The sequence below is a fragment of the Neoarius graeffei genome, chromosome 4 (assembly GCF_027579695.1).
Source record: "Neoarius graeffei isolate fNeoGra1 chromosome 4, fNeoGra1.pri, whole genome shotgun sequence".
Lineage (NCBI taxonomy): Eukaryota > Metazoa > Chordata > Actinopteri > Siluriformes > Ariidae > Neoarius > Neoarius graeffei.
The window spans coordinates 39237127-39262720 of NC_083572.1; the positions used below are offsets into that span (position 1 = coordinate 39237127).

At 41.4% G+C, this 25594-nt stretch overlaps 1 protein-coding gene across 10 annotated transcripts in view; it reads right to left on the minus strand.

Annotated features, from left to right (window-relative positions):
• The window catches only part of frmd4ba (FERM domain containing 4Ba), a 176459-nt gene that overhangs the window by 20092 nt on the left and 130773 nt on the right, over positions 1–25594 (minus strand). For all 10 annotated transcript variants that reach the window (XM_060919235.1, XM_060919232.1, XM_060919238.1 and 7 more), the window contains 4 exons: positions 21884–21967; positions 21119–21184; positions 20833–20890; positions 20496–20582 (listed from right to left, as the gene is read on the minus strand). In XM_060919235.1, coding sequence (XP_060775218.1) covers positions 20496–20582; positions 20833–20890; positions 21119–21184; positions 21884–21967 — 295 coding nt within the window. The remainder of the gene's footprint in view (positions 1–20495; positions 20583–20832; positions 20891–21118; positions 21185–21883; positions 21968–25594) is intronic.

The following is a 25594-nucleotide window of genomic DNA, read 5'->3' on the forward strand; positions in this document are numbered from 1 at the left end:
GAACCCTTGTGAGTTTTGGCATGGAAAATGTAAGTCAGGGTTGGGGGCGTTTGCACGGCAAACTAAATAGTGAATTAAGCAAAGTTCTACAGGAGTAGATGTGAGACATGCTTGGTAAAACACCCCAAAACAAAAAGCGACATGCTCATTCTAATCAAACTTCATATACAAAAAGTTCCATGAGTCATCAAAATTGGCAGGGAAGGTATTTTGACGATATGTCAAGGATTCCGACACACCTTATTTCTCCAAAAATAGTGGATTAAGAGAGTAAACTACCACCTGGAATGTTGATAATTGCTAAAGATGGCCATGAACATTAATATACTGTTGGTTAATGTCCCATAGATCAGTATTTCTCAACTACCTCAACATCAATGTCCTTGACCTGTGGTGTCCCCCAGGGGTCGATCCTTGGACCATTACTATTCAACCTTTATATGCTCCCACTTGAACAAATTATCAAGAACAACTCAATTTTGTATCACTGCTATGCAGATGACACCCAAATTTATTTTGCTCTATCACCTAATGATTATGTCCCCCTTGAATGTCTCTACCAGTGTATCGACCAAATCAACAACTGGATGTCACAAAATTTTCTTCAGCTGAACACAGATAAAACAGAAGTAATTCTATTTGGGGAAAAAAGATGAAAGACTCAGGATTACCACTATTCTTGACACAAAGGGGATTAAAACAAAAGATATGGTTAAAAATCTTGGTGTTTTCATTGACAGCAAGCTAAACTTTGACAGTCACATGAAAGCAATCACTAAATCGGCATTTTATCACCTAAAAAACATTTCCAAACTAAGAGGACTTGTGTCAAAAAATGATCTGGAAAAACTTGTACATGCCTTCATCTCTAGTAGGGTTGATTACTGCAATGGCTTTTTCACAGGCCTGCCAAAAAAGACCATCAAACGACTTCAGCTGGTTCAAAATGCAGCGGCGAGGGTTCTCACACGAACAAAAAGAACAGAGCACATTACTCCAATTCTAAGGTCCCTTCACTGGCTTCCAGTAAGCTACAGAATTGACTTTAAAGCATTGCTGCTGGTGTACAAATCTCTAAATGGTGCAGGGCCCAATTACCTCTCTGACATGTTGCAGCGGCCGAACCCAATCAGATCTACCAGATCGCAGCAGAAAAATTTACTGGTAAAACCTGTTGTTAAAACAAAGTGTGGTGAAGCAGCTTTTAGCTACTATGCAGTACAGCTATGGAACCAACTCCCAGAGGACATCAAAAATGCTCCTGCTGTTGGCAGCTTCAAATCTAGACTAAAGACCAAGCTGTTCTCAGATGCTTTCTGCTAACCGATAAATATCCATCTTTACATGTTTTAAACTTTACTTAACTTTCATTCTATTTTATTCTGCTGTTTTTTACTGAACTTTTACTTCATTTTATTATTTTATTCCTACTATCGTTTAATTATTTTTTTCTGTCTTCTTCCACATTTATTTTATGTAATTTTATTTTCTATTGTTTACTGTTTTTCTTTTACCTCTGTAAAGCACATTGAACTGCCACTGTGCATGAAATGCGCTATATAAATAAACTTGCCTTGCCTTACTGGGATGCAAATTTTTTTTCCCCAAGCTGAAGCTCATTTTTACTCATTAGTACTGTACAATTGCTGGGTTGCATCTGACGTCACATCCGCCTCATTAAGCTACAGTCACACTACAGCTCGCGATGCTTTGATGATGAAGCATTCTGGTGGCGATATAGACCCCTTTCACTGACGTCACCCGAAACCGGAAGTAAACAGACCCTGCGCCATTTTGGAAGACCAACGGGAAATAACGGCAGCGGTATGTGAACCCACGAGAATAAAGTGGAGTGGCAAACGACTTAAAACAAATCTGAGCTGTTTTATTTATGATTTATTGGCCCAACAGTAGACTTGAAAGAAACCTGTGTGAGACTTGGCAAAAAACTGTGGATATAATGGATAAGTCTGTGCATGATCTGCGGACACTTTGAGGTAAGCAAACGCAAGAAATTCAGATTTAAAGCATGCTAAATTGGCCTCAAGTTGATAACTGTATGAGGAGCAAGCCTCCCAGACTTCTACAATTTAATAATCTCATCTCATCTCATTATCTCTAGCCGCTTTATCCTTCTACAGGGTCGCAGGCAAGCTGGAGCCTATCCCAGCTGACTACGGGCGAAAGGCGGGGTACACCCTGGACAAGTCGCCAGGTCATCACAGGGCTGACACATAGACACAGACAACCATTCACACTCACATTCACACCTACGGTCAATTTAGAGTCACCAGTTAACCTAACCTGCATGTCTTTGGACTGTGGGGGAAACCGGAGCACCCGGAGGAAACCCACGCGGACACGGGGAGAACATGCAAACTCTGCACAGAAAGGCCCTCGCTGGCCCCGGGGCTCGAACCCAGGACCTTCTTGCTGTGAGGCGACAGCGCTAACCACTACACCACCGTGCCGCCCTCAATTTAATAATAATAATAATAATAATTTAGGATGGTTTGGGGCTTGCTCTCCCTCCTATTATATAAATAAAACATAGTTGTGTAGGCATATATCATAAATACATATGTATAATTTGGATAAATTTAACCTAAATTATGGATACCTTAATAGTAACAAAGTATTAATTTTTCAACTGAAAAGATATATTATTAAAAGATAAATATCAACAAGACTACCTTGGCCATAACCAAGTGTAGGTTATTCTTAAGAACAGCTGTAATATCACGAACCAAGCCACTAACAACATAATTGTAAGCCTGTAGCCCTTTGTAGGCTTTCAAGTCATCAGCAGTGTAGGCACTGGGTGTAAACAACAAAGAGTTTACAATGTCTGGGTAGCAAACAGATGGCAGAATTGGTGTCCGGTCCTCCTTATGTATCTGACACGGAGAAATAATATAAATCGTGCTGCCTACCAGATTACAGTCGTCTGTTTTATTGTATCAGTACTAGTATCACTTACTATACTCATCAGTCAAAGATTAGTCCAGTACAACATGACCAGCTTGCTTTTTTCCATTTGACTGTCAAGTTTTTTCAGGCTGGTACAGTCAAAAATTGAAAAAAAAAGTTTTGGCCTACTAAACTAGTCATCGATTCTACTAGTGTATTAATTGGAGTCGACATGAAAACGTTAGGTAAAAACTTTAAACCAGTACAATCTCTTCTTCAAAGTTTCACCAAATGGTTTTATTTATGCAATTTAAAGCTCATAATACTGTATAACTTTGGTTGAGTAAAAACGGAGCAAAAACATGGCTGAATCCTGAATGACTCCTATTTGTTTAAATAGGGGACTACATAGGCGGCAGAATGTAGTTTCTTTTTCCCTGCCATGGAAGCGCACTTGTATACCAAGGAGGAAAGCAATTTGCATTACAGCCGTGAGGCGGCTTGGCTCAGCTCGGTTTTCCCTTTCAGGCGCTCTCGTTTTCTGTTAGAATTTGGTAAAGAAAAAAAAAAAAATTATTTACCAGCTTACCGGGTCCATTAACATAAATCTGACAGCTGACAAGGTCGGGATATAAACAAACTTTTGCGTTAAACTGTGTGCTGCATTCACATAATTTTTTCTGAGTCTTATCATAGGGGTCAAACCCATCAATCACAGCCAGTTTCTCCACATACCGTGCCCTTTCTGCAACTGGTAATGTACTCACATAACCCGAATTATCATCCATCGTGTCACTTCACTCTCGCTCATACTTTGTTTTATATTGTGAGTGCATGTACTTGGTCTTCCAATATGGCGCCTAACAAAATCTCGCGGCGCGGTGACGTCATGTGAAAGGGGTCTATACACGTGAGCTAAAAGTTGTGGTCTCACAGTAGGTGAACACTTGACTGTCACGTCTTTGCGCGCTTGAGTCTGGCGCAGCTCGAGCGGCTGTGCACGCTCACGGGACCCAGTTGTTATGGAAAACACCTGATACTGATTTGAGCACAATCAGCACGCACAGATATGGACACTTCACAAAAGACTTTGCGAAGTATTATCACCACCACAGTCACGTTTGTTTCTAGGCAGGTTTATAACGCTGTTTAAATACTCTGCTTGCGTAAATATCACGCCTGCTAATGAACACTCTTCCTGCACTTATGCCCCTTTTCCACCAAAGCAGTTCCAGGGCTGGTTCGGGGCCAGTGCTTAGTTTGGAACCGGGTTTTCTGTTTCCACTGATTTTTTCTGGGGCCAGAAAAAATGGTTCCAGGCTAGCACCAACTCTCTGCTGGGCCAGAGGAAAGAACCGCTTACGTCAGCGGAGGGGCGGAGTTGTTAAGACCAACAACAATAACAAGACCGCGAAAGCTCGCCATTTTTAAGCGACGAGAAGCAGCAGCTGTACAAACGCGAAGTCATCCATTATTATTATTGTTGTTGTTGCTGCTGCTTCCGTGTTGTTTTTGCTTCGATATTCGTGCCAAGGTTTATGCAAACGTAGCGACGTAACTGACGTATACAGCGACGTAACTGACGTGTCTCCTCTTAGCACCGCGAGCGATGGAAAAGCAAACTGGTTCTCAGCTGGCTTGCGAGTTGAACGAGTTGTGAACCAGCACTGGCTCCGAACCAGCCCTGGAACTGCTTTGGTGGTAAAGGGGTATTAGAGCCGTCCACCGCCGTCTAACTTGTAGCCTTCTGATCCCCAGATCTTTAACCCAGCCACATATAAAAAGTTGTAGCCTCTGTGCTCCTCCAGATTTTCATCCGTTTGTCCATGTAGCATGATGTCTGCAGCACCAGGTAGTTAGAGATGTCGGGAACTCAACAGATGGATAATTTTCCAACTCGTAGGAATTATTATTATTATTTTTTTAAGTGTGTAAGGATCTAATCCCATTGAGTGGTTTCTATAGCCACTTCATTTGAGTGTACGTCTTGGTTTTAATAACTTGCTTGTTTGCTGGACACAAACATGGCAATAAGTTCTTGTGTTAATGGACCAGACTCCACTTTTGGATCATTAATCCCTTTTGACTGAGAATGCCCTGCATGCATGGGTTTATGTTGGCTTCTGGCACATCCATACAGTGTTAGATACAATACCCACAGCTTGTTTTATTGCATTTATTTAATTCCTGTGCTCCCATCTGTAACAGGCAGTGATGTTACATCCCGTTAATACATTTTACAATAGATCATTAGATTCTAATAGAACAGATGAGCCAAAATAATTGGGGATTTTTTTTTTTTTAATGGGCCCCGACTCGTTACAAGTCTGAATAAAGTGAGCCTTAAAGTAGAAAAAAAAAAGGTTGAGAACCCCGGTAATAGATTGTTATTTAACAGGAGATTTACAAATTAGATAATAATTACAAAGATTATAGTTCTGGGCAGTTACTACAACAGGATTTTGTTTATTGGGCCGTAAGCCAGGATGGGACACACCCATAAAATCTCAGCAATAAGCTGAGAACAGGGACTATTAATCATCCATTTGTTTTAAAGGACTTTTTAAGTACTGAATAATAAATGGCTTAACGTGTTGGCTGAACGAACACTAACCAAGCTACACTCAAGAAATTCTGATTCAATGAATACGCAAACTAGAAACACCTGTAATCCTCCATGTGCCTACACATTCCCCTGATAAACAGATGTACTAACAGAAGACAACATTTTGCAGGGCCTACATTTGTATATTAGAACAAGACTGGCTCAATTAAATCTGCATCTGGGAAATGTAATTAAATCTCAGAAACGTGCACTATGGGTCAGCGAGCAAAGCCCCCTCCCCTGCTCATTGCTGTATAAATTGAGGTTCTTCAGGTCAGTGAACTGGTCAAATCATTCTCCAGTGATATTAGCCAAGATTATAGTTCTGGACAGTTACTACAACAGGATTTTGTTTATTGAGCCCCAAGCGAGGATGGGACACACTCAAAATTAAACCATTTAAAAATATTGGCAAAAATGACTACTTCTTGAATCTCCTGTTCAAGAAACCTGAACTGTACACAATACAGGGTTTTAAATATGTTTGAACCAGTAACTATAGACTCTGTAGCTACAAACTTTAGACTTGTGATATCTTCGGTACAGCTTAACGTGGCACAATTTTAACATGAGATTCATACAAAATGAATACAACAGCACAAAAAACCAAAAGACAAGGATGGTCCACTGTGATCAAGTAAGAGCTCGCTCTGTGTGTGTGTGTGTGTGTGTGTGTGTGTGTGTGTGTGTGTCCCCGTCTCAGAAACTGGTCTCTCATTTGGGACGTTATGGTCAAAAAATAAATTTTCTAATTTTACTATTTCTTTTTACATTTACCCAACACTCAATGATTCTTTTGTCATGTTTAATAAGAATAAAGATAGTATCTTGCTTTATCTGGCCTCCACTGTGGAAAATTTTGATTATAATAATTCAAATACTTTTGTAAAATTGATTTATATATAAAATAACTACATCATGAAGAATTAAAGCCCCTCCTTCACAGATGAGTGAAAATATTGAATAAATTTCCTCTTTGATTGTTTGGGTTAAAAATGCCAAGTTATGATGACTGAATTGATTATTCACTTAAATATGAATAATATGATACATTTGGGGTATTTGATATGGGGAAATAGGACACGATAGAAAAGATGAGAATAACGGCGGTGGTAAAAAGAACAGCAACTGTACTGGCTGAAGGTCGCGCGGGTCTCTGCTGCGCCGCGCGAGCAACGGGACATCACTACCGCACCGGACGGAACGCAAGGCGGGGCAAAATGACCGGCCATAGATTCTATCAAAAGTTCAATCTAAATTGACCATGGTTGCAAAATATTGGCCAAAAATACGTAAACACTACAAAATACGAAAGTAAGATGAAAAAGAAGCATTCTATTGCCTTATACTGCAAGACTAAAACTGTCAAAATTCACGTTTTCAGTGATAACGTCCGAACAGGTCACTCACGTAACAAAGACCACAAATGCAAGCACGATCAACTTCTAACTGTTGGAGTGGAAAATTCCATTCTACATATGCAATTTGTTAATGTGTGTCCTTCCCCGCACACAAATAACACGCTACGGTAAAAAAAAAAAAAAAAGACCACAACTCATTTTATAGCTCAGAAATTCATAGAAGACCAGCTACCATAGTAACATTCTGTAAGAAACATTCTAGACCTAACTTTCAGCTTTCGTTTTAAAAAACAAAATCGCAGATTTATAACAATGTTTATATGGCGTAGTGATTTTAAGTTACTACTTTTGGTGAGGTAGTGACCTTGACCCTGAGGCTTTCCGTTTAGATCAAAACACACGATTGTATTGGTTTTGGGTCTGCGGAAAATGGAGCTACAACGGTGATCAAATATTTTGCGTGATGTTTTATTACGGTTATGATTATTCTGTGAGTGCACCAATCCTTAGGTGTATAAAGTTACAACTTAAAATACAATTAGTGATAACTGTAGACTTTTCAGTGGACTACAAGCTTCTTAAGGGAATGCGATGCAGTCAACCATTTATCATGTCCCAGATCAAGCCACCATTTTCCCACAAATTTGCAGAATTTTTGCCAAATTCTGAATAGAGTATTCACATCAAAGGTTTAGTTTTATCTGTATTATTTCTTTCATCATTTTATTTCAAATTAAAACCAACATCACCATTCAAAACCGTATAGTTTATTGACTGAGTATATTTAGTGGGGTCCCCCCACAGTACCCAGTTTCTGAGACAGACCCAGATATATAAGCTTTGAATGTCTATACTATTCTAGCTAACCGGCTTGCATGGCCCGAATCCCTTTTCCGCGGACAGTGTTGGAATATTGTTGGCACAGCATCAGGTTTGAGTCTAGTGTGACCTGCGTAGCTCAAGAGCTCAGCCTGTAGATACCTTTCAAAGCAACTGGGCTCAAAACGGTCCTTGCAAACAGAATTTCTACCAAATGAGGGTGTTTCTAAAGTGTGACCTATTCCCAAGTTGTGTAGCCACTGTTTAGCAAATCATTGTTTGCAATGGAAAAGAGAGAGGGGGAAAAAAAAGCCTTCCCCTTGTCATCACATATTATTTTTGCAATCATAGGCTTTGCACACCGCCATTTTGACAAGGTTTTGTACACCCGGCTACATCGCAGTGTCAGGAGCAGTGAGCCACTCAAGACACAGGAAACCTATAGACGATACTATGTCATGTTGACCTTTGACACCAGCCTCAAAATGGCAATATGGCTGGGCACTGAAGTGGAACTTAAGACTATGTTCGGACTGCACCCTGAAACGACCCATATCTGATTTTTTTGCCCATATGCGACCTGTATCCAATTTGTTATTGACAATCTGAACGACACAGATCCGATTTTTTCACATGCGACCCAGGCCGCTTGGATATGTGGTCCTAAATCCGATGCATATCCGATATTTTCACATGCGACTGCAGTCTGACCGGACAGGTCGCATTCATGCGACCTACACGTCATCAACAAGAGACAAATGTCACTATTCTGCGTTGGCTAATCCCGCCTCTTTGGTGGAAAACAACAACAATGACATAATGCGCTACATGAACAGGCTCACACAGTCTCTCTCGCACTCCATCATATGCGCGATGCAGACATTAATGTTTCGCGTGCACGCTCTTGCTCACTTGCTCTAGATTCCGGGAGATATTCTCCAATTTGCGGGCATCAGGGAGCCACTATCAATATGTGGGAGACTCCCGGAACTTCCGGGAGACTTGGGATGTCTGCACTAGACAGTGTTTATGTAGAGAGCATGCGCACTTCAATCAATCTTTCAACGGAGGTTGCTGCCACGGCCCCACTTACTCTCACACACTCTCACGCAGAGACACTCTCATTCACACACACACACACACACACAACCTCTCACACAGAGACACCCTCACTCACTCACACACACAGCACACGATGTGCTTATTGAGGTATTTCACTCACGTGACCAAGTCATGTGATGCTGCCATTTTGGACGGCACGGCTCGAATCAGTTTGAATGCGAGGAAGGCGACAAACGAAAAACAAAAGAAAAAGGAGCGAGATGCAGAAAACACCTTCACTATCCAGTGATGTAGGGCATTTACAGGGCGAGCAGAGGGAGAGGTATTTGCAAAAATTGAGGTTAGCAGGCTTAGAGAACGACGTTTACCTGCTTCCACCAGGATTGTTCACTGACGTACGGAAGTACACGAAGCCCTCGTCTTTACCTGACTTCGGCCCACATGATCTGTATACCTATGTTGTTAAAAACCCATCGCCATACACAGGTATTGATCTGAAAGCGTATAAGAGTTTGGATGCCTACAAATATTTTGTGTCAGGCTGGGTAACATGCCTACATCAGCGGGTCGTCCCTGGAGCCGGTGGTCACCATCTGATTACAGCTAAGGTTTGTTCACATTTTCATTTACTTTCGGTCCTCAGGAAAACAAAATGTTATTAAATGTCATTGAAATAACTTCTTAGTCTGTTGAGACATGGCCCGTTATAAATTTGCTGTTACCAGGCAATGACCAAGAACTGTATTATTAGGGTCGGTGTCTGTGTTGTAGCAGTGTACTAGCAGCTAGCTGTTAGCACTAGCTAATGTCAACAACATCGTAGCTGGTATGCTACTGTAGCAATATTTACGTTCAGTCATTTGGATGACTGTTAAAACCTTTCAGCCTCAAGTTTTTCCTTTACTGGATTTACTAGTTTACTGAGCTAGCGCGCTCTCCGGCCGGGCCGGGAGCCATCGCGCGCTCTCCGGCTGGGCCGGGAGCCATCGCGCGCTCGCCGGCCGGGCCGGGAGCCATCGCGCGCTCGCCGGCCGGGCCGGGAGCCATCGCGCGCTAGCTCAGTAAACTAGTAAATCCAGTAAAGGAAAAACTTGAGACTGAAAGGTTTTAACAGTCATCCAAATGACTGAACGTAAATATTGCTACAGTAACATACTAGCTACTGTTGTTGACATTAGCTAGCTTGCCGTCCAAAATGGTGGACACCGGGGCGTCACGTGACCCTGTGACGTCAGGTGAAATACCTCAATTACGTGTCAATTTGCGCATGCGGGACACTTTTGGGTCGTTTTCCGTTCATATTGGAGATCGCATACAAGTCTCATATAATTGGTAATGTGAACGGCCTAACAAAAAAATCGGATTTCACAACAAATCGGATATGGGTCGTTTCAGGTTGCAGTCTGAATGTAGTGTAAGTGAATGGGAAAACAAAAGAATTTTAAAAGCACTGCTTTATGAGACAGTGCGACAATACAGGGTAGTCAAAATGCATTTGTGCAAAATGTGTAATATTTCTAGCTTGTGTTTATTTTTCGCTGCAGGCACCCTTTAATGCAGGCATGCCACTGGGGATATCTTAAAAAAAAATGTCAAGCCAAGACCTTTTCACAGAATTCATAGCACATATTTTAAAAATATTTGAGAAACTTTTAGAATAAAATGCATGCAAACTTTCAAATTACAAGAACAAATTTTTTCACACTTTCAAGAAATCTCACGACCACTGAGGAGTATTTCATCCGACTGGCTCCACTCCTCTGACTAGTGGAGGGCTACTAAAACTTACTAAAAATGGTAATGATGTTTGATAAGTTTATTTTCAATAAATCTTACTGAAACAGGAGAGCATTTTTGAAAATTAGTTAACACAAAAACACAACGTACATCATTTCATAGCTCGTAACTTTATTATACTGCTGAAAAATTACACATCCTAAGTTGGCAGCATGCTGCTTCGTTTTCTTGGGTGGTTCACTGTCTGAATGGTTGTGATCTAAATCATCTCCAGTGAACAGTCTTTCAAAGTTTTCCCCAGTCCATGAATCAGCTTGTAAGTTGCACTACTTCTTGCCATGTGAAGTGCATCCAAGGCTTTTTTTTTTATCTTTAGCTACTTCTTTACACAAGGCTACAAGACCTTCTACATCACTCATGGCCAGAGTTTCCTCTGCAGCAAAAGCGAAGATTAAAGCCTGAAAAAATACGTTTTAAAAGAAGTTAAAATCACAGTACATATCTGCTAATATCAACATGTACAGTATTTAAATTCGAGACGCATTAAAGCACAACATTAACAGTTTCATGCAAAAGCATATCGGCCTATAGCCTATTATTCACTAACTGTTCTATTATGTATTACGAAGACTCACATGTACACTAAACTACATTTGATTAGTTAAACTTGGCCTGCAGTAGATCTAATCAGTTTTATCTGCGTAAAATTACTTTAGTGAGGTATTTTCATGATTTTGCAATTGTAAATAACTCAAAACTAAATCTAAAATGTCAAATCAGTAGCATTTCATTCTAAATTTGAAACTCTTCTCTATAATTAGGATACATTATATTCTTTGCATTGTTTGACAGTTAAGAGGAAAGTGCCAAAAACCCCGGCAAAAAGTGGTTTCTTACCTCAATGTGTGCTTTCCTGTCCACAAACGGTGTCAGACGCTGAGACTGTGGAGCTGCAGGCTTTTCCGAGGCCTGTGAGTAAACAGGGCTAATGCCACGTGTCAAATCTTGTTTTTGTGCATCTTCCCGGCGACGAGTGAAAAAATTACTCGGCAGTTGATGATTCGACCGCTTTTCATACAGTTTCCGTGCGTGTCCTTTTGTTTTGATATGGTCGACCAGGGCAACGCAACCACGATCAGCACAGTTAGTCTCTGCATCACACAAGACGCACCTGCATTTACCAGCAATGTCAACTTTCCGGTAATATTCGCCCGCAGTGGTGTCCATTTCTTTAACGTTATAAACGACTTAACGGTTTTGAACACCATTCCCAATTCTATTTCGCCCTGCACCCACCATCAACTTCCCTTGCTCGGTTTTCTTCTTTTCCATCAATAATTTTTGCCATTGTTCAAAATATTCGCTTTCTAACTTTGAAATGTGGTTACCACGTTGTGAACAAGCAAGAACGAGCTACAATATATTCACGTCGCCGATTGGCTACATTACTAACGCATGACACATTTTCTTCCAATCACAAACCTCGTTACACACGTGTAATCGGAGTCGAGGTCAGTCCGTAAAACACGGAACAGGACACGGAATCGGATGCAAAATAGCAAATATCAGGTTTGCACATTTACCGCAAGTCAACACCTCTCCCGATTTTTGAGTATTTTGGCATTTCACAAAATTTATTCAAATCCACAAATTTTCGCGGATCCGCGACAAAATTGCATGCCTGTAAATGACAGGAAATCTAACCGCACTCACCACCCTGGTAAGTGTTAACTTCTTGTCTGCTACAAATATTTTACTTTGGCCACACACACTGCACCTGCTGATGTGAATAATGCTTTTATTGGGAATTAGGAATTTTGTTTAACTAGGAATTGTCTTCAGACAGCTACTAGATATTGACTTCTCAATATTATACGGCATCAACGGGGCACGAGTGAGCAAGCAATGGAGTAAGATGTGTGTTGCAGAGCTCCTGCTCAACTGCTGCATTTTTTCAAAAATAAAAGCAACACTTTTTTTTATAATCTTTGCTGCATAAAGCCGGTGTGATAATTAAGTACACCGTGCGTCAGAGATATGATTTTTTTTTATGCCTGTAATGTCTTCGGGGCGCTGCAAATTCAAGTACAATGGACCATCTACTGCTAGGCCTGATGGTTCCTCGGCACGGAGTACATCTACAGACTGGAGTCACACACCTGCCTCCTCCCGCAAAGACACCGAGGAACTCAACATGGAAGACCTGAAAGCTCGGATCCTTTTGGACCGATGAGCTGATATTGCCGCCATCATTAGAACAGAGCTGAAAAACTCCCTCTTTGACGAATATTATACGACATCATTGTACTTACACAATATTAAGCTGCCAGGTTCTTATTTATAACGAGGAAAAAAAAAAAAGCATTGATTCAAAAGGAGTAAATAGGTCAACAGTAAAGTGTCAAACCTAACGCTTTACAAATAATGTTCACTGTGGTGATTAGAAATTGCTTAAATATTCTGGCTCATTTATTATTATTTTTTACTGGTGCACTGCTGCGCTCTCCTGCCCAACATGACAGAAAATACCAGACACAATTATATTGAAACATGATTTTTTTTTTTTTACCTGTTTACAGCAAATTACTGTAGAATTGCTTAAAAATCTACCATCCAGCTGAGTTTTCATGACTGCCACAGTTCCCAACTGCAGACCTGATATTGAACACCTCTCCTTAAAACTGAAATAATGAACATGCTCCTTTCCCCTGCCTTTTTTTAGGCTAATGGTTCTGCATGATTAAATTGCTAACCGCGATATATTAAAACTGAAAACCCATCAGGGAAAAATCTTTCGCTTAATCTGAACTTAAAGTGCATATCATGGGTAAATTCAGAAGCGAGACCAATGTAATTCTCCTATTTTATATTAAACTTTGGTCAAATATCTGTCACATTCTGCATTCTCTGCAATTTTTTTACCTTGCGAAGCACCAGAAAAATTCAGTTGAAATCAAGCCATTTGAGGCGAATTGGTCCGCCTCTGAAAAAACTCGGCATTTGGATTTCCCGGCAAACATTGATTTTCGTGACGTCGCGTGTGGGACGCCTCCTTCTGAATCCTAGGTCAGCGCTGGTTTGTTTATGAGAAAACGACCTGGTGGCTTTCTGCAAATTTCTTCAACGTTATCGCGCAATTATTAAAATGGTTAACAGATGTATCGTAGGAGGGTGTAGCAACACCAATCTTGATGGGATTAGTACTCATCGTTTTCCAAAAGACCGGACAATGAGAGAGAAATGGGAGCGCTTGGTCTACACAGACTGTGCACCGAAACCATGAGAAGCTCTCGCAGCCTGCTGGCGCTTCCGCACGTGACGTCACGAATCTGGCTCCAGACTCCCTTGGGATTTTTCCAGACGTGTTTTATTTTTTTCTGCTGTAGACAGATGGCCTTGTGCAAAATTACCCTTCTGGATGAGTGTGTAAAGGGACATACTTTCATATATATTAAAAAAAAAAAAAAAAAACACACGAAATTGGTCCAGAATATGCACTTTAATGCTAAATTTGAACAGGGACAAGTTATTTTCAGTTATAAAGGATAAAGTTTAAACAACTATCAAAAACATTGTTGATATAACAGTACACAAACTGCATATCAGACATTTTTAATTTCTGCTAAAAATTAGCCTAGTAAACTAGACCCACCCGCCTAGCGGCCAAAAATATTTTTGCCTAGCGAGTGGGTCTAGCCTCGCACCACATCAACAAAACACCCCAGGCATCAAATCGTGCCCGCCAATCACAAAGCAAGGTTTTTGTTTGGATTCTTTGGGCGGGCTTTTGCAGGAGTGACGACAAAGCTGCGCGACGCTGGAGAAAGCGCAGCAGGAAAGATGGCTACGGCTAGTGAACAGCGCGCGTTTGACTCCGCTTTGGAATCAGTTTTAGAAGAATTAGACTTGGAGTTTTCGTTGAAACATGAGCAGGAAGAGGCTCTCCGCTCATTCCTTTTCAAGAAGGACGTTTTCGCTGTTTTGCCGACCGGCTATGGCAAAAGTCTGATCTACCAGCTGGCTCCGCTCGTAGCCAAAAGGATGGGGCTAGTTTGTGCAGTACGAAGAATTAATAAACAGCTTTGAAACATTACTTTTTGATTGTTTCTTATTTTCCCGTTATTTTAAATTTAAGGGAAATTATTTCACCAAACACCACTAAATAAAAACTCTCAAACACAGTTTAAGCAAACCCTTGAAAAACACTTGGGGGGGGGGGGGGGGGGGGGGGGGGTGTATGTGGTACAGACTCCAAACTTGTGGTCATTATCTCCAAACTTCTTAATATCTAGAACCTGTTTATTAATTAATACGCATTTTGAAAAATTATTTATTTCAAGGTCTCCCCCACTGCTTTCTGTCGCTCTGACTACGTCACAGTTGCGCTGATTGGTCAGAGCGTTGGCCTATACGCACAGAGACAGTTTGAAAGACAGCGGTTTGTTCCTCCCACTCCCTTCGGAAATGTCTACGAGCGAGGCCAGACTAAATATTCACATTTAGTCTGGCTTGCCAGGCTAGCTAAAAATATGTCTAGAATTTAAGAAGAAATAAGTCCATTCACTCAAAAATGCAATTAAACTAACACTATTGCAGTACTTACTATACAAAGAGGAGGGGGGAAAAATCCCACACCTTTGTTCTGCAGTGGTTGCTTTCACAGCCCATGATTTTACAGTGCGGGAAAAAGCACTTTTTAAAAGCTTTTTAATGCAACAACCCCCAATAGATTGTTCATGTGAGACAGGCCCAGCTGCGAAGCCCATCCTCTTTTCTCTTAGCCCTTCTGCCAGACACTAATTGTGTTTTATTACTTGGGCTGAGTGAAGAGCACAGTGACTAGGGTGGATTTGCATAATGAGAGCAATCTGCTGGTAGTGGGCTGGGAAGATACAAAGGCAGCCAGTGTTGACAGCAAGCACAATCAACACTGGCAGGCTGATTGGGTGCACTCTGACAACCGAGTGAGGGGCTACTTTTAAAAAGAACGTACCAAAAAAAAAAAAAACCCCACCATGCCAGAGAGTAAGGCATAATAGAAGACGGAGGAAAACGAGGGGTGAGCTGCTCCCCCCCCCCAAACTTCACATGTCACTGCTACAACTTTGCCAGGAGAAGAGCTGGTTGAGAAAGAAAATGAGAGTGAGAGAAAAGGAAGTGCTCCTGGGACATTTCGACTCAACCCCCTATCTATCGACACCTCCGCTTTGCTGGAGGAAAAGTAGGTTGGCAGGGAAGCACCACATGAGCCAAGACCCCTTTCAGAAACCGTGTCTGTGGCTGGCATGGTGCCAGCGTTAGTCCCTGCTCTGACTTCAAGCTCCACAATTACACCATGTCTCTAAAGATGTGGGCTGTACAGACCAGGAGATGCCCGTTAACGCGGCACCACTAGACACACCCAGCTACAGTCAACTAACGCATGCCAGAAATAAACCGTTATGCCACAGGTCCTGCAGAAATGCACAGAACCACCAACAAAGGAGGAAAAAAAAAGTAAACTTTATAGCAAGGACCTTAAAGTGCATATCCTGGACCAATTTTTTTTTTTAATGAAAGTATGTCCCTTTACACACACGGGCAATTTTGCACAAGGCCATCTGTCTACAGCAGAAAAAAATAAAACAAACACGTCTGGAAAAATCCCAAGGGAGCCTGGAGCCAGATTCGTGACGTCACCTGTGGAAGCGCCAGCAGGCTGCATGAGCTTGCACGGTTTCAGTCCACAGCCTGTGTAGACCAAGTTTAGCAGCTGGCGATTTTGCATTGAAATATGGAATTGTCACCTGAGCGCAATGTTACTTCACCTTTGGATGAAGAATATAATGAGATGTCAGAATTATTTCTTACCCTGGCAACAGTCAACTTGTGAATTGCCGATTTTCTTGGTCTTTTTCTCGGCTCTGCTTGGTCCTCGGCTTCGAGGGCCTCAGTGGATGCGGCACTTCGCCTTCCGTCAGGGGAGACGAACACAGCTGGCTCCTTTGGTGATGCTGACAAATGGAGACGGTGTTGCTTTGGGCCTTCTAACAGATGGAATTGCATCTTTTTTCAGATCAAGTTGCTTCTTGAAGCCCATTTCCCACTGCAAATAGTTCTCAGTGTCATCGGGCTTTATGAAGTGAGCACCGCAAATAATGCTGTAGTCTGCAGCCAATTTTTCCGGGTGCCTTGCACGAAGCGCTCCCATTTCTCCCTCATTGTCCAGTCTTTTGGAAAACGATGAGTACTAATCCCATCAAGATTGGTGTTGCTACACCCTCCTACAATACATCTGTTAACCATTTTAATAATTACGCGATAACGAAGAAATTTGCAGAAAAACACCAGGTCGTTTTCTCATTAACGAACCAGCGCTGACGTAGGATTCAGAGGGAGGCGTCCCGCATGCGACGTCACGAAAATCAATGTTTGTCGGGAAATCCAAATGCCAAGTTTTTTCAGAGGCGGACCAATTCACCTCAAATGGCTTGATTTCAACTGAATTTCTGGTATTGCGCAAGGTAAAAAAAAAATTATACAAAATGCGACCAAGTTTAATATAAAATAGGAGAATTACATTGATCTTGCTCCTGAATTTACCCGTGATAAGTTAACTGGTGACTCTAAATTGACCGTAGGTGTGAATGTGAGCGTGAATGGTTGTCTGTGTCTGTGTCTCAGCCCTGTGATGACCTGGCGACTTGTCCAGGGTGTACCCCGCCTTTCGCCCGTAGTCAGCTGGGATAGGCTCCAGCTTGCCTGCGACCCTGTAGAACAGGATAAAGCGGCTACAGATAATGAGATGAGGCGAGTATAAATACGGAGGTGATTATAGAAAATCGTGTGCGCCGATTATCAAGAAATAGTCCGAATTTTGACCAATCACCTCGAGCAACTTGACAAAAGGGCGGCCAATCACTTCGTTACCGTTACCTTCTTCACTGTAAGCAACGAAGAATTACGAATATCATGAAAGAAAAAGCTGTTCCTAAAAGCATTAAAGATGCTACGAAGTTTGGTCTAAAACTATTCAAAGGTAAGGTGGAATATTGTGATTTATTTTGTCAATTTAAAAAAAGTATTTCAAGTCAGCACAGATAAGTGACAAGTCTGCGTGAATTACATTCACACGCCGCTTTTGAAAATAAAAAAAAAAGAAAATTTTTCAATGACTCTTTTTTTTAAATAAATCACCAGTGTATTCATACTAAAACAATTATCCACCTCAGGCTCACTGAATATTGGCGAATAATTGTTAAATAAGGCTGTGCGTGCATGATCACCAGAGCAGTTTATATCTCGACTAAAACAGACAATCATTCCAGGTTCACATGTCAATTTGCTGAAACGCCATTTTGTTTTGGTGGAGAAAAAAAAAGACCAAGGCCGAATCCCATTTCACCCCTTGGACCAACCCCTTGGCCCTTCCCCTCCATTTTGCGCGTTCACGTGAAGGGGTAGGAGTATCCCAATCCCAGTTAACGCGGAGGGGTAGGGGAAGGGGTAGGGCTTCTGTACCCCTCCAAACGGAGATTTTCCTGGAGCTGACTCCGAACGAAGGGGTTTGAGTGATTTCCCACAATGCCATGCGGATTTCAGCGAGATTTCATGCGGATTTCAGAAAGATGGCGGTTCCCGCGGCGAAAGATTGTCATAAATGTATTTTCTCCATTATTTACGTGTTTTAAGTTGTCATCCAGAGGAAACACGCCGCTTGATTCGCTTTCGAGCTGAGAATGAGCAGCGATTTCTGAAATCCAAGCTGCTGCTAAAAAGCTTTGGGAGTGAGTATTGTTTTCGGTTGCTTGACTGCGTATGTTTTGTTCTGTTATTCTCGCTTTTATTGTTTACATGAGTGTTCTGACACCTCATTCTGTCGGATGTGGTGCACGAAGCGCCAAAAATATCCCATTCAGTGGTGTTAGTTAACAAATCACACCCTGCCAGCAGAGATTTCTGGTTCTGGCTCTGACTGGAGCAGCTGGTCGCAGCCAATGACGCATTTGGTCGCGTTTTGCTAACGTAAACGCTGACGGAGGTACGCGATGACGTATGCGATCGTTGAAGGGCTATCCCAATACGTAGGGGTTGAATTTCAAGCCCTATCCCTTGTAGCTCAGTTTCAAGGGGAAGGGCCAAGGGGAAGGGGTAGAAATTAGAATTGGGCCCAAGACTGCCCTTTTTGAGTGATAACTCATAGCAGTACTCTGATGCTCATATGCAAAATGTAAAGGCTGGAAGGTGTGATGGTAGACAATCCAGATTTTTTTTAATACTATTTTGATCTCCGTTTCTCCAAAGACAGTTACATATACAATCCCGTTTCCATAAATTTTGGACCCTGTGTAAAACACAAAAAACAAATGTGAAGATTTGCAAAATCATGGAAACCCAATATTTCACTGAAAATAGTACAGACAATATTAAAATCTTGAAACAGAAATTTGTTTTTTGAAAAAATGTGTGCTCGTTTTGATGTCAGCAACACATTTCAGAAATATTGGAATGCAGATCTGTTGGAATGCAGATCTGCATGTTTACCACTGTGTTGGATCACCTCTACTTTTAACACCACTAAACGCTTAGGAACTGAGGAGACCAACTGCTGTAGTTTTGAAAGAGAAAACGTTGTCCCATTCTTGCCTGATGTACAATTTCAGTTACTCAACAGTTCGGGGTCTCCTTTGCCATATTTTGTGCTTCCTAATGCATCAAATGTTTTAAATAGGAGACAGATCTGAACTGCAGGCAGGCCAGTTTAGCACCTGGACTCTCTTACTACAGAGCCAATATGTGCAGAAAGCAGTTTGGCACCGTCTTGCTGAAAGAAGGAAGGCCTTCCCTGAAAAAGATTTTGTCTGGATGGCAGCATATTGCTCTGAAACCTGCACATCATTCAAGCATTAATGATGCCGTCGCAGATGTACAAGCTACCCAGATCATGTGCACTAACGCACCCTCATACCATTTTGAACTGTGCACTGATAACAAGCCAGATGGTTCCTCTCCTCTTTAGCCTGGAGGATGATTTCTAAAAAGAATTTCTACTTTTGATTCATCAGTCCTTGGGACAATTTTCCACTTCGCCTCAGTCCATCGTAAAAGAGCTCGGGCCCAGAGAAGGTGGCGGTGTTTCTGGAGATTGTTTATATCTGGTTTTAACTTGCATTTGTGGATGCAGTAATGAACTGTTTTCACAGACAATGGTTTTCTGAAGTGTTCCTGAGCCCATACAGTGATTTCCACTACAGACACGTGTCTGCTTTTAATGCAGTGTCACCTGAGGGCCTGAAGATCACAGGCATCCAGTGTCAGTTTTCAGCCTTGTCACTTGCATACAGAGATTTCTCCAGATTCTCTGAATCTTTTAATATTATGTACCATAGATGATGTGATCCCCAAATTCTTTGCAATTTTACGTCGATGAATTATTTTTAAATTGTTGCACTGTTTGCCCACGCAGTCTTTCACAGAGCGGTGAACCCCTCCCCATATTTACTTCTGAGAGACTCTGCCTCTCTGGGATGCTCTTTTTATACCCAATGATCTTACTGACCTGTTGCCAATTAACCTAATTAGTTTTTTTTTTTTAAAGCATTGCCCAACATTCAGTCTTTTGTTGCCCGTTCCAACTTTTCTGAAACATGTTGCCGACATCAAATTCAAAATGAGCATATATTTTTCAAAAAACAAAATCTGTTTCAACATTTGATTTGTCTTCATACTATTTTCAATCAAATATAGGGTTTCTAAGACTTGCAAATCATCATATTCTGTTTATTTACTTTTACACAGCATCCCAAATTTAAGGAATTGGGGTTGTACTCAAAGATCATCTAAAAGTATGTGGCATGGGAAACGGATATGGATTCTCTGCTTCCTCTGAACTTTCCGTCACAGATTTGCCTTGTAGTGTGCATATCTGCAGTTGGGTGAAACATTAACTTATGGGGATAGATAAAGCATTGAAAAGGTGAAAGGGAAAATGTCAGTCTCCTCTGCTGTTCACTGTAACCTACCTTCCTGGGTTTTAGCTTGTCTTGGTGGTCATACTGGGCAATGCCTTTGTAGCCAATCCCCAACCACCATGGAATTTCCTGCTTGTCCTGTGAAAGGGAAATTTTTCAAGAAAGAAGTTACTCGCTAGGTAAGCTGCAATATCAAAATGAAATAAGATCAAAAAGCACATACTATTGTTTGTCAGTAAATCATTTGAGCTCCTCGGTCAACTTTAATGAGCTTTATCGGTTTAACTTAACACTTTTCCACAGATCAGATTATGAACTACAATGTTGCTTTGCCAAGTCTGAAAAATAGGTTTAATAAAAAAATTCCACAAACTAAATATCGGCATACCTTCACCTCATAATAATGAACACCATAAGAAGGTAAAGATTCCACTAACAAAAGATACCTGTGGATAAAATAAACATTCATCAGAAAACGGGCAATCGATCAGGCAAAAACATTTTGTTTACCATACAACAGGCTACTACTTAACTCATCTATACATCATTTAAAGCAGCCTTAAACCAGATTAAATCTAATCAAAACTGACCACGCGTAGACCTCTCTAGTCTAAATATCTGTTCCAGGTATATCCAATACAGTGTGTTGGCGAGAAATTAAATCGGGCACTTACTGTGTGATGGCCTTCCCTCGGGTTACTCCTTTGAGAGTTTTGTAATGCTCAATGACTCGGTCTTCACTACAAGATGGGAGGGGGAGAGAGAGCAAGAGTGCGTGTGGAGAGAGAAAGCGAGAGAGAGAGAGAGAGAGAACACAAGACGTATTACAACCTGCACATACAAAATGAACAGTAATTGAATCCTCGGCTGAACTATGAATGTGTCATTTGTTAAGACTGTACTCTTCATACACGAGTGCCTCATCCATGAAATGCCATCTGTCCTGTCAAACACCCACCCTCTGGTCTAGTATAAGCTCTAATTATACACACACACACACACACACACGCCTTGTCTTCACAGCTGTTTCTGCACGCATCCCCACACAGGTGTTCCTCGACACACGTTCTCCTATAAGCCACTATGATTCGGGATGGAGGAATAACAATGTACACTGGAATAAAATTAGAACAGCCTCAGAAGTTTTTATTCTAAGCAACTTCTACTGTACATCTAGGAAATACTGCACCCAACCAGGATTATTTGGCTCATGAGACTACTTCATGCATGGTACACTGAAGCACATTGCATCTGGCTGCACTAAAGAAACGTCCATCATCGGAGCCTGCAGTTTTGCACTTCCAGACTACAATTAAACATGCTGAAAAATGATAATTACAGGGCCGTCAGAGCAAAATTTAAGGCGGTTTGATCGTAAACCTGTGAGCAGAGGCTTAAATTACTCAAATGGTCCTTTAAAACGTTGGCAGGTTTCTTACCAATAGGCCAGGGATGGGTGCTCCTTTAAAACAGCTGTGGGAAACACGGGGAGCTTTTTCAAGTCTGATGTTGCACTTTCATCACTGAAAAAAAAAAAAAGAGGAACATTTGTATTAACTGGAAAGCAGATCATGCATTCAATATGTAAAACACAGATGACACTTGGTTGAAAGCGGTTGTTTTAAAAACAGACAATACAGAGCGCACAGAAAAAAATAATAATTTAGTCAAGAAGAAGAAATGTGTCAGATTCAACTTAAAGGAACAGTCCACCGTACTTCCATAATGAAATATGCTCTTATCTGAATTGAGACGAGCTGCTCCGTACCTCTCCGAGCTTTGCGCGACCTCCCAGTCAGTCAGACGCAGTCAGACGCGCTGTCACTCCTGTTAGCAATGTAGCTAGGCTCAGCATGGCCAATGGTATTTTTTGGGGCTGTAGTTAGATGCGACCAAACTCTTCCACGTTTTTCCTGTTTCCATAGGTTTATATGACCAGTGATATGAAACAAGTTCAGTTACACAAATTGAAACGTGGCGATTTTCTATGCTATGGAAAGTCCGCACTATAATGACAGGCGTACTAACACCTTCTGCGCGCTTCAGCAGCGCATTGATATCTGAGCTCCGTATCAATGCGCTGCCGAAGCGCGCAGAAGGTGTTAGTACACCTGTCATTATAGTGCGCACTTTCCATAGCATAGAAAATCGCTACGTTTCAATTTGTGTAACTGAACTTGTTTCATATCACTGGTCATATAAACCTATGTAAACAGAAAAAACGCGGAAGAGTTTGGTCGCATCTAACTACAGCCCCAAAAAATACCATTGGCCATACTGAGCCTAGCTACATTGCTAACAGGAGTGACAGCGCGTCTGACTGACTGGGAGGTCGCGCAAAGCTCGGAGAGGTACGGAGCAGCTCGTCTCAATTCAGATAAGAGCATATTTCATTATGGAAGTACAGTGGACTGTTCCTTTAAGGCCGTGTGGGGGCGTCGTGGCTCAGGTGGATAAGGCGCCATACCATAAATCCGATTCCGACTCGAGGTCATTTCCTGATCCCTCCCCGTCTCTCTCTCTCTCTCTCTCTCTCTCTCCCACTCATTTCCTGTCTACACTGTCCTATCCAATAAAGGTGAAAAAAGCCCAAAAAAAACACTTAAGGCCGTGTGTGAACAGAGCAATCATCTAAAAACTCTTCTTGCCAAACACATGCAACACTGAACAGACATGTTATGAATAGTTTCTCCAAGGGGGTTTTGTTGATATTTCCAGATCAAATCCTTCTTACCCTTCCAGAGGTCAATGGTTTCAGCAACAAGCCTTCTGTTCTACATTTCAAACAAACCATAGAGCAGCCGCAGTTGTTCAACAACTTTTCATACTTGACACACACAAAAGCTATTACTAATACGCTATTAATGGTAAATCATCTTAGTGGACCGAGCTTGTCAAGATGGGCGATGGCTCTACCTGTCACTCAAAACATGTGCAGTGCAAAGTGCCTTGCAATTATAGTGCCATGAAGACAAAGTACAACACCATGCCGAGCAGCACTACTAAACTTACACAAAAGCCAAAAGGTTTTGGTTGACGCAACAGCACTGACTCAGCCCGCGCATGCTCATACAAAAGTAGGAAGTAGAAAGTACACCTCTTATCAGGCTGGATATGAGCCAAGTTATTCAAAAATTGTTTGTAGGACCATTTACAAAAGAAGTCATGTCACTGAAAATGTACAGTCGTGGTCAGAAGTTTACATGCAGTGACCTGAATGTCATCTTGGATATGAATGTCATGGTAATATTTGGGCTTTCAGTAATTTCTTCGAACTGTTCTTTTTCTGTGGCAGAATGTACAGCATACATCTTTAATTTAAAAAAAAAAAAAACCACTAGAATTTGGTGCACAAGTGTTAGCTTTCTTTGGGTTTTCTGAAATCAACACAGGGTCAAAATTATACATACATGGTCAAAAATTTACATACAGCACACCTAAGATTCACCTTTATCAAACATTTTTGTTTACCATGAACAAGCTTCTGGCAGAATTCTGGTTGGATATTTCATGACTCTTCATGGTAGAATTCAATTACATTTGTTTTTTTCCCTTGGCATGGACTCGACTTATAAGCACGGTCCATGTATTTTCAATAGGGCTGAAGTCAGGACTTGTTTTAAGCTTAATGTTAGCCTGCTTTATCCTCCACAGCCAGCTCTGATGCATTTGGGTTCATTGTCCTGTTGTAATGCCCAAGTCGTGTTCAAGTTTCTGATGGTTTATGCTGAATAATTCTGAGGTAGTCCTCCTCCTTCATTATCCCATCCACTTTGTGCAATGAACCAGTTCTACTGGCAACAAAACAGCCCCAGAACATGATGATCCTACCACCACCACCAGCTGGTACATGGTGGTCATTGTGGCCAAACAACTCAATCTTTGTCTCATCTGACCATACAGCTTTCCTCCAGAAGGCTTTTTCTTCGTCCATGTGGTCAGTTGCAAACTAGTTAAGCTTGAAAGTGTCAATTTTGGAGCAGGGGGTTATTTCTTGGATAGCAGCCTCTTAGTCCATGGTGACATAAAACTCACTGAACTGTAGACAGAGATCCATCAGCTTGCAGTTCATGGAAGGACTGTGCCATGGTGGCTCCCGGGTTGTTCCAGACCATCTAAACCAATTTCCTTTCAGCTGAGGGTGACAGTTTGGGTTTTCTTGAAGCAAAGTGACTTGGCAAAGTGACTACACATGACAATAACTTGCATACAATTGTTTGAACTGATCTTGGAATTTGCAGTTGTTTAGAAATGGCTCCAAGAAACATTCTGGAGCTGTGTACATCTGCGATCCTCTTTCTCAGATCTGCACTGAGCTCCTTGGACTTTCCCATTTTACTGTGTTAGTCAATCCAGTGGATGCTGTAAACAAACCCTTTTAATGAAAGCACAGAGAAGCTACCAGCTGTAGTCAATCATGATCACTAACAGGAAGTTAAGAGGCCTTGGCCAGATAGACATTTTGGAAGTTTCAGCACCTCTGAATTAATAATTCAGTGTATACAGGCCTAGAAATTCATATATTTTTTCACCAGCCAGCCGGACTAGTTACCTTCCAAAGTAACTCGCCAAACAGAAAATCAACTAGCCAAAATTTGTTCATGTATGAATTTTACTTCTGTCAAAAATAACACAAAAGAGACTAGTTACCATTGTTCATGACTAATGTGCATTTATTTCAAGACCCGAGTATTTTGATACTGTTGTTAAATACATAAATGAGAACAACACAGAGCACCATAATATAACATCAACAAATAATAATATATTGGAAAACTTGGCAACTTGGTGTACGAGTACTGAAAACAAATATACTTACTATCATGACTATAGCACCCAAAGTACGTCCAACATGCTTTCTGTATTTAACCATTTATGAGAGAGAAAGCATTAGGAGCTTCATATTGACTAGGAATCAACTTGAAAAAAATAATAATTATTCCATAAAAATCATATCGCAGCCAAGGCCTACCCTGCTCCCACATTTGCTTACAAGTCCTTTGTCGTTTCTCCTTCTCGTACGCTTTATCAGCGGCCTTTTTCTCCTCTTCAGACTGAGGTCGCTTTGTCCCCGTCTCTGGTGGTTTCTGTACACCTTTCAGAAAATTCCACATCGCAACGTAGCTTTGGCAAATGTAGATGTAAACAAC